This window comes from Cryptomeria japonica, chromosome 8 (assembly GCF_030272615.1).
Source record: "Cryptomeria japonica chromosome 8, Sugi_1.0, whole genome shotgun sequence".
NCBI lineage: Eukaryota > Viridiplantae > Streptophyta > Pinopsida > Cupressales > Cupressaceae > Cryptomeria > Cryptomeria japonica.
Window position 1 is genome coordinate 517,197,336 of NC_081412.1, and position 10,511 is coordinate 517,207,846.

At 35.0% G+C, this 10,511-nt stretch overlaps 1 protein-coding gene across 3 annotated transcripts in view; it reads left to right on the top strand.

Moving 5' to 3' along the window:
* Nucleotides 1-9,098, top strand: part of LOC131056059 (pectin acetylesterase 8) — a 252,809-nt gene extending 243,711 nt beyond the window's left edge. For 2 of the 3 annotated variants that reach the window (XM_057990392.2, XM_057990383.2), the window contains one exon: nt 5,573-5,904. In XM_057990392.2, the coding sequence (XP_057846375.2) occupies nt 5,573-5,677 (105 nt within the window). In that variant the 3' untranslated portion in view covers nt 5,678-5,904. Of the gene's footprint in view, nt 1-5,572; nt 5,905-8,774 lie in introns of those variants that run through there. The other variant, XM_059209803.1, reaches the window with a different exon arrangement.
* Nucleotides 9,099-10,511: the final 1,413 nt, after the last annotated feature.

Genomic DNA, 10,511 nt, shown 5'->3' on the forward strand with positions numbered 1-10,511 from the left:
TCAAGCTTTTATATTCATATGTTATAAGCATTAATAATGAGAATAATGTACCAAAATACAATTATTAATGAATTCATTTTAAATAGGAGAATATCTATATATAAAATGGATATATGCAAATGGACTAAGATAGTAAATTCATATAAATAAATGATTACAATATGTTCATAACATTTACATTCTTAATACATTAAGAATTGTTATATGGTAGCCTAATCTTTAATCTTCTCCTATTGCCCCTAAGAAGGATTGAATGTGGGAATTTTAGGGAGAGGCGGTATTAATACCTAGCAAGATAGGCAAGTCCTGTGGTGGAATGGACCATGCTACATCATACAAGGGCAATAGATAAGACCTGTGATGGAATGGGCATGTATTACGTCATACAAAGGCATTATTTGTGAAGGATAGTTTGTATCACCCTAAAATGGTTATTCCCCATCCTTCGTAGGATTGAGGATTAGGTTGGAGGTAGGGATTGGGGCTTAAATATAATAGTTATCAAATGTATTATGAAAGATAAATGTTCATTAGTTGCAATAATTAAATCTCAGCATACTAGTTATGTTGAAATATTTTGATCTTCCTAGTAAGAAGTATTACAAACCTTTCTCAGTTAAGAGTAACCCTAATGCTAATTTGTTATAATTATAATTCTAGTACAAAAATTCGAAGGGGACACTACAATCCTTGACAAAAATGGCATCACCCTAGGGGAACAACATCGGTAACTGTTATAGTTAACTTCGCACACCCTCCTCAACTGTACACTAGATTTCAACATTTTTTTTAGTTGTCTTCATATGCGACTTAACTGCTTACAGCTATTGTTATAGCTTTTGGGTAGTAAGACGAACTCTATGAGATCCATTATGTTTAGAAGGGTCAAAAAGGAAGGTTCAATGTTAGAGCTCCTACCTTAGTCCAAATCACATCGGGATGTCGAGTAGTTAACACAAAAAGAAAGTATAAGGCTTGTAGGGATGTGACAAGCTCTCAATACCAAATAGGCAATCATCAGGATTTGTCTCCACGATGCTACTCATTCATAGTTAGAATTTCTTTCACATTAATACATGGTCAAACATTAGCAATGCTTACACATAGATACGATCATCTTCCAACTTATAGTTCCCAAACTTACGAATCGTCTCAAATTTGATAGACCTAATATTGTTTCAAACTTGAAAACTTGGTAAATTAAAAAGAAAAATAACTTTTTAGAAAGGATAAATCTCATGTAAGATACGGTTTCAATATATATGAAATGATTTTGTAGAATGTTGAAGATGTAATTTCTATTAGACTTAAATGAAAAATAAGTACAATGTCATATGACATATCAACATGCAAATACAACAGCCAATAATATATAAATCTCATAATAATTAAAATTTATTATTAAAAGTTAAAATTCTATACAAAACAACAATTTATATTTTATAACCTATTCAACTATAATTATGTTTTAGGAATTGATGTTGGTGTGTGTTGGCTTGATGATGATGTTTTTGATGAAATAGGTTGATTGATGACTTGTTTTGTGTTGTCATTGATGGCAACCATGTTTTGTCAGTCATCTAAGTCACTTAGTCCAACCAATAAAGCTTAACCAGTAGTAGAAGTAGTTAAACAATAACCCGGTAAAGAAGAACAGTGTTATGATCAAGCGACTGGTATGGGAAAACAGTGAAGAGTCAAGTGTTGCGGTTTGGAGTGAATGTTTATGACACTGGTAGGAGTCTATGACCTGAACCGCACCAACAGATTCAACTGAATGAGCAAGTTATGATGAGCAGAGAAGTCAATTAGGAAGAACAGTTAACTAGTAGAGCATAATCACTTAAATCGGTAAAAACCGGTAGATATAATGTTTTATTTTTGTTTGTGGCCGACATAAGTAAAGCGTGTTAAGCAAGATTGACCAGATACATTGAACCTAGGAAATTGTTCCAAGGTTGTTTGCCAACTTAGCAGAGCTGTTTATAAAAGGATGAATATTGTGTGATGATGTATCAGATGAAGGATCTAGATTGAAGATTTGATTGTGCGGTGGAAGGTGAAGCTCTGTATTGATGTTTAGTCGATGTTAGTTGCAGAACTGAAGCGGATCTTATCAGGCAAAGAGGTGCTATATGCAACTACCTGTTGTTTCCTAACAGTTGCAACAGTCTAAATCCCTTAATCAGGTAGGTCCTAATAGGCTTGATTATATAAATCCCTTAATCGGGTAGCTCAACAAATTGAGTTTAAATCTTCCAGCGAGGTTGCTCCTAACAAGGCAAAGCTCCTAACAGAGCTCATATTGTAAATCCCTTGACCAGGTGACTCCTAACCAGACATCATTGTTGTATGACCTTAACTGGTTTGATCCTAATACTGCAGTTAGTGGATCTTGTGGGTACTAATTCCCATTGTGATTTTTCCCATTTGGGTTTCCATGTGAAAAACATTGTGTTATGTGATGCATACTTTATTGGGTGTTAGCTTATGTGGTTATTTTTCTTGCATGCTTGTTAAGTTTCAAATTGATTAAAGTGGTGATCAGATTTGTGTTGTTTTTGCTTGCACTGATTCACCCCCCCCTCTCTGTGCCTTATAAGTTTATCAGTGTGATCTTAGGCCCCTTAGGAGAAGTTTTTGACCTTGTTGCAGAGGGTAAGGCTAAGAAAATGCAAGAGGCTTGGACCCTCTGTAATGTCCCCTTCTCTGCAGTGATTAGTTCAGTTAGCCATTAGCCTATTTCGGAGGCTCGTAAGCTAGTCGGGAGCAGAAATTAGGGTTTCCTATTTTCTAGGAAGTTTCTTTGGTGTTTTCAAGGGGTGTATGTTTGACAGTTTGGATTCTGGATTCCTTCTAGATTTTCGGAGAGCTTCAAGATGGTTCGACATGCATTTGCATCGGGTGACTTTTTCCGAACTTACATTTTTTAGTAAGTGCGACGGCTGCTCAGAATGTGGTTAAAATCACTTTGGAAACACTTGCTATTTTTAGCAATATGCTATTTTTAGCAAGTACTATTTTTAGCAGGATGTCAGCAAGCCTGTTCAGATGGTTGTTTCCGACAGGTCAGTTTGAGCAATTGGTCTTCCAAGCATTTTTTGGTGCTATTCTTGGCAAGGGTTCTTCAGCTCGGTTCAGTGACTATTTCTGGCAAGGCAATTCTCTTAGCTTGTTTCTCCATATCCTTGGAGCTTGTTTTGGCAAGTTTAGTATTTGATGAAAAATGGTGTTTTAAATTAAATTATAACTTAATGCAAAGGTTGGACGATTTATTTTAAAGGGATTGCTTAAGTCATATTGATATCTAAGTCATTTCCTTAATTATATATTGGGTGATTTATTGTTGAAGAAAAATACTTTATAAAGTGAAATATTAATAAGGCAAGATGGATGCCTTATGGAGAAATAAGTTAATTTTATAATATATTTCACTTATCTACCTTGGATGCCACATTATGATTTTATTGTCATTTTTATAAAGTATGTTTGCTCCTATGAGAAGGTCGAATGTAATTTAAAAATAATGTGAGGTGAATGTGCATTTGGGTTTGCCGTTCATTTGGAGGGAATGTGAATTTGAATTTGGAGACACAAAGTCTATAAATAAGAGTGTTGGGCTCTTGTTTTTGGTATCCAAGAATTTTTATAATGAAATGCTGCCGAAATGCAAAGTGAAAGCTTTGGGGAACGCTTACCTCCTAGCCATAACTTGATTTGCTTGCAATACAACAACTAGTCGAGCTAGAGACTGCTCTTCATTCAAAGGAGTGGATTGAAGATAATGTTACAGATTTATATATTAGATTTCTGATTTTTGGGAGTGTTGTAGTGTGTTCTTGTTGCTAGTCGCGGAGTGTGCTAAAGTGGATTTTGGGTCGTAGGTCTAGGTGTGTCATTCTCCTCGCTCTAGGTATTTCATCTATCTTTCTTTATGGTTTAGGCGATCATTTTGCAAGTTTATAGAGCTTAAAATGGTGTTTTGGATTTTATTTTTGCAAAATCGTACCTTACCTGGCCGTACCATGTGGCTGAGCGCTTTGGAATGCGTGCATAAATTATTGGGGTCGTTTTGCCATGTTTAGTTGTCCTAGGAATGATCGCCTACCTCCTAGTAATCATTTGCTTTAAGTTTCGTGTCATTTGGTTAAGAATTGGGTGAGTTGTGAGTGTTTTAGCGGGATTTGGTTTTGCTGGTCTGTGCGTTTTCAGCGTGCTGGGAGTATATCAGAATTAGAGTTTTTGGTGTTTGGAGTAGGTTTTAGGGTGTGTGAGTTCATTGGTGTGAAGAGAAAGGACTTGGTTTCATTTGCAGATGTTGGTCATGTTATTGCACTTTGTTCATCACTCTTATATGCTATGATTCATATTGTAATGCTGGTAGTAGTTCTAATAGCAGTTTCTATTGTTCTTTCTTGTCCCACTGCATAAGTGGAAGAGGTTGGCCTTGCCACCTATCTTTGGAATAGTGATTTCCCTTAAATTGTAATCCATATTCTGCATTGTAAAGCTGGTTAGTAGTACTAACATCTATCTAATTGGATTATTGCTCTTAGTCTCACTGCATAAGTGGAAGAGGTTGGCTTTGCCATCTATTTTGAATATAGTAATACTATCCTCCCGTTGCATAAGTGGTAGAGTTGATCGTAATTTCATTTCTAGTCCTCCCGATGAACAAGTGGTTGAGTGATTGCATTTTCAGTTCTTTAGCTTGTCCTTGGCTGGTTTACCACTAAGTGATTGCATTGTTTTCATTATCCCACTGTATAAACGGAAGGGGTTGGCTTGCCACCGGAAGATTGTAATCATTTTCAGTTATTGGCATCTAATGATCCCCTCAACACTGTATGCTCTCACCCTCCCAGATTGGGCTCTCGGTGATCAGAAAGTGAAGGGTTACTTTCAGCAGCATTTGGTTTTCATTTCCTAACCATAACAAGTGTTGTGTTGAATGTAATTGTGGAAAAAATTTGGGAAAAATTAAGAGGGATATTACAACCTCTTTGAGTCATGTGTCATATACGATGAGTTTGCAACAATGAATATGTTCTTTGCAAACAATGAGGACCTCTTTTTTGAGGCTCACAAGAGTACAATTAATAACTTCTTCTATGGCCTGTCAACAATGGTGAACAAGTTCAATACAAGACCGCCATTGAAGTTCTCTGAGCAGTGATCTCTCCTCTCTCAATTAGTTTGATGCTCCTTTATGGGTTGAGCCTTGCTCCCATTTTGTTCGCACCCCTTTCTTCTAGGCAAGTTGTTTATATATTTCCCTATTATTGTATGTTTCCCTTATCTAATATAATTCACGCTTAATGTGTTTTACTCAAGAAAAAAGCTATAATTATGTTGTCATTTTTTTCTAAAAAAAATCAATTTATAATCTATAGCCTATTCAACTACAATTGTGTTGTATAATTTTTCTGTTCAACAAATCACATTTCCTTTGTGAATATATTTCTCTAAATAATTAATTGTCTTGTGTGATGTCAATACATTAAGTCTATTCTTTTGAAAACGTTAAAAGAAGCACTCATACTGATTAGACTACATCTTGAATTTGTGACAGACCATTGCAGAAGCTGTAGGAGATTGGTATTTTGATCGAATTGCAATACAACAAGACATAGATTGCCCATACCCATGTGATAAAACTTGTTTCGTACAAAGTTAGAATAATGAGCATTCTTTTTCAAATGTATAAATAATTGTTAACAATCCTAGGTTTTTTATAGTGATTAACCAATACAAAGCTTATCAACAATTTTAAAAACTTAAAAACACGCTACAGGAAAGCTTTTATAATACAAATGGATGAGAAAAGAACTATGTAAATGATGGTCTTTGGATATATTATTGTATCCAACTTTCATTAAGGTGTTAGCTCGATATTTCAAGTTTTGCAAGCTTATATTCAATTTTGAATATTTGGTAGTTCAGTATGATATTGGTTAGTAAATTAATTTTTTTAATTTCAATATTGTATTCATCTTCTTATTTCTATTGATATGATATAAAATATTGAAAAGCTAAATTTCTTACCAAAATTGTTAGTTCAATCTTTTGTTGTGATTTCAAATTTACACATCTTAATTTTAAATTTTAAGTTCTTATAAATTTATCTTATCATTACCATCAAAATTAGTCATAATTTTTTTTCTTTTTGGGGTAAAAGGCAAAGCCTATACTTATATTTATATTGCTAAAAAACACTTACAGCTATATACAAGAATTCCATGAGTATCTGAGTAAGATATAGGGAAAGATATACAGCCTATGTAAGATCATATGTAGATAATTACAGAGATATAAACAAAACCAGAAGTTTAAACCGAGTGCCTAACTACTGATAGAAGTTCATGACTGCTATAGTGGACCCAAAAAACAAAAAGGGAAGTGGTAGCTGCCATTAGCTCTGAACACATGAGGTGCCATCCTCAATTTCCATTCTTGCTGCACGTTGACAGGGACATAAAATCTGTCATAATTTAATATTCTCTTTGCTTTGAATTATGGAATCTGTGTCAAGAGAGAACCAATGAATCAAAACTCTTTAGTTCTTTACTCATTAACAACACAAACTTAAACTTAATACATTGCAATGGCTTTATAAAGCCTTCTAACTTCTAACAACTAACTAGAAACCAATCTCTACTAACTAAAATTCATTCATGTATTACTTTATTCTATGTCATACACTATAATTCCTAACACCCCTTACATGCTAACATAGGAATTTTATTCTGATGCTGCAATAGCAACAATTAGCACTTCAAATTTGCCCCCCTTCAATGAATTTTTTTCTTTGGATTTAGGTTTCTACTGATAATACATACATTCAATTACAATGTGCAAATACAAAATCTATTACGCCCTTATGGCTTCATATAAAAAAATTAAATTGGCAATTCAAATACCTCTATCATCAGCTTCAGACTACAAATTAAATGCTAATAGTATCCTCAAATGGTTTCTGAGTATTGTGCTCCTGTTCAATAGCTTTCTAGAATAGGTTTTTTTTGTTTTTTAATCTAGTTTAAAAATGAGAAAGCTATTGTAGTTTTATTAAAATGATGTTAAACTGCCATTTTAAAACCAGAATAATATGCCTAAAATAGAGTCTTGCCTATTGAAAATATGATTCCTCTTTTGTAGAAACTATCTATCTATCAAAGAGCAACATAATAAATACACAGTAAGCTTGAAATAAGCAAACCCTCATAACTGACAGATAATTTACTTATTTTCAACCACCGTAACCTCCTACACTTTTCTACAGCAACTTAGATCACTGCAACTTTTAATATGAACATAATGAAGAAGAAAATGTGGAAATAATGTACAATATGGAAGAGAGAAGATGCACATGAATGGCGGATGTCAACGGGTATGCTACAAGGTTTGTGGTATTAGCTAGTACTACTGACAAATATGCAAGAAGGGTAGATGCTACAAACTCCATATTTTGCATGAGGTCCATGGTATCCGCTAGTCCTTTATTTGCAACAAATGGATATGCACAACAAAAGATAATGGGATTGTGGAGATATGTAGTATCTGCTAATCCATTGCCTTAATCAACTTGACAAACAAAGCAAACTGAAGTGAAATTCAGAGAGACTTTTTTTGAAACTCCCTCTAATACCATATTGAAACGGTGACAAGAGAGAGCTAATGAGAGAGCTAATGACTTAAACCTATGAATTCTTCATTCATCAACACAAACTTATTACATTGCAATGGCTTTATAAGGCCTTTTAACTTCTAACTACCCAACAATTAACTAACAACTAACCAGAAATTAATCTCTACTAACTAAAAACTATCATATAATTCCTAACATAGATTACAAACGTCATTCCTCTCACATAATTTCACAATATATTAAAAATGAAATAGAACAAAATCTTCAATGAAACCACTCAAACATTGTAATGTCTCCGATATAATTAAATAGTCAATTTAAATAATTTATTGTACGGTCCCGTATTTAATAATATATTTCGGTCCATTTTTATTAATTAGTTAGTTATAAACTTTTTGGTGTCAACCCGTTTGTAACCCTTCAAGAAACTTCCTGGAGCCCATATATATGGCCGAGTTAATCTTTATTGTAGGTATGCAAATTTGATATTTTTCTCTATTGTGCAAATTCTTGTTGGAGTTTTGTTATCTGCCATTTCGGAGGTGAAAGACCCTCCCTATTTGGTACTCGCAGTTTCGATGGGAGTAACTCCTCACCCTACTCTGCCCTGCTCTCAGTCCAAAATTGTTGTAATCTAAAGTGCATTAATCTAACTATTCTCTGGCTTGTGCAAATTCTTGAAATATAGATCTTCTTGTTCATCGTTTATCTAGCATCATACCTTATTGCAAGTTTCATCGATTCCATATACCGCACTTTGGTCGAATAAACCACATGTTGAACAGCCTAGCTCGGGCAACAAGTCTCCACTACCATACGGTTCTCTCACTGTATGGTCTACACTCTCACCATACGGTTCCCACACCGTAAAACCCTCACCCTAACTGTACGGTCACACACAGTATGTAGTACCCCTACCCTAATCTATTTCTAACCTTGGTTTAATCTTGAATAGTTTATCGTAATATTATGTTATAGTCAGATGTTGCTTTTACGCATAACTATTGATGTGGTTTTCTCACTAGTTGTATGCAAGTTGTTAGTGTACCTAATTCGTGGTATTGATATCGGGCTAACGCTTTCATTAAATTGTATATATGTATGCATGTATGTTCTTTGGTTGCAGGAGATTTCAGGTACAACGCCGCATGAGTGCGAGGTTCGTCTTCACCTGGATTTGCAGGTTTGAGTGTACCTCTTTAATCCGTAGAGTTGGATTAGGTGGTCGTAAGACCCTAGTTGACCTTAGTCGTGCTCAAGTGAGCATCGCCAGTCGTCGTCGGTAATCCCTTTTTGTTTGGGTTGTGAGTCGTCTGTTTGGTTGACTTTCTCGTTTTGCGTGCTTGGTGTGTTTGGTTAAATTGATTAATTAATCCTTAGTAATTATCTTGATTATTTATGCGTTTGTGCATTGAAGATTAATGGATTAAATTAATCGGGTATTCGTTATGCGATTTTCGTTGTTAATGAATTGCCTATTTTAAATTGGAAGCAAATTTGATTTAATGATTGATTTGGAATATTTAATGCATTTTATATATGCTGTCGAAAAAGAAAGTTTTGTTTTTATTATCGCAATAGATTACTGTATTCTGTTGGATTATTAAATCAGAACGGCTAAATTTGTTTAAATGAGAAAATCAATTATTGGATTGAAAAGCAAGTTATTTTGTTGTTATAAATAGAAAAGGATTAATTTTTTAGTATTATTTTTAAATAAGAGTTTTTATTCCAAAAATGGAATTTTTGGGTCAACTCTTCCATATAACCCAAATTTGGGGGAAAATGGAAGAAGGGACATTTTTGGAAAAGATTTTGGTTGGGGAATGAAAATTGGAGGCTTTGGCAGCTGAGATGGGGATTCTTCAGCCGATCTTGCCAGGAACGCGAGATCAGGTAGGAACCAACTCTCATTTTTAGTTTTTGTTTAAAATGAAAATGGGGATTTTATCTTGGTTTTAGATTTTCCATCGAATGCCATGTTTATGAATTGATTTGGTAGATTAACCAGCTTGGCTGGAAGTGTTCTTGAGGTGTTGTTTATCCCTCTTTGCTTTTGGGCGTTTGAAACCTTGGCTGTTTGTTAAGGATGAGAAAACCATCAAGAAAATGAGACATCAAACCCAGTTCGTTTAAACCGAACTCATAGTAAATCGAAGCTCATATTCATTATGTAATTTTGTTGTGGGCATTCATGTTGTTTGCACCGAACTGTGTTTTAAAAGAAATATATTTTTTTCGAACTGTGTTTTTATATTATTTAGCGTTGTGTTTTAACACATAGAAAACGGATCTGGGCGTTTTTTTTTTAATTAAAACGTTGGATTGGGGTCGGAGGGCGGGGAGCGGAGCTCCACCCGCTCCTCCTCCCCTCTCCCCCGCTCGCCCTTGCTTCCCTTGCTCCCCGCGATGCCTGGTTCTCAGTTGGTGGGTGCGGTCGTGGCGGTTGCAGCTCACGGCGGTGGCCGCAGGGGCCGCGGTGGCCGCAGGGTGCCGCGGCACCTGCGGGCACCACCGTGGTGCCGCCCACGAAGCCCCCCAATGCCTGCGGCTAGGGTTAGGGTTAGGGCACGGCCCGCCCTACCCTTTTGCCTAATGCATTCTTTTTTTATTAGTTTTTAGAAAACGTTTTTTTTATGTATTTTTTTTATCATTAAAAAAAAAGAGTGCATATTATATTTGTAAATATTATGTTAATGACTAAGTTTTATCTAGTTTCTTAATTAGGATTATGGTGGCAAAAAAAAGATAAATGTTAAATTGGTATTGTTTAATTTTATAATGGAATTTATAGATTAAACATTATTCGACTCCATTTCGTGACTTATGCCCCTTTCCTGAATAAGTTCTAAAACTGTGAACT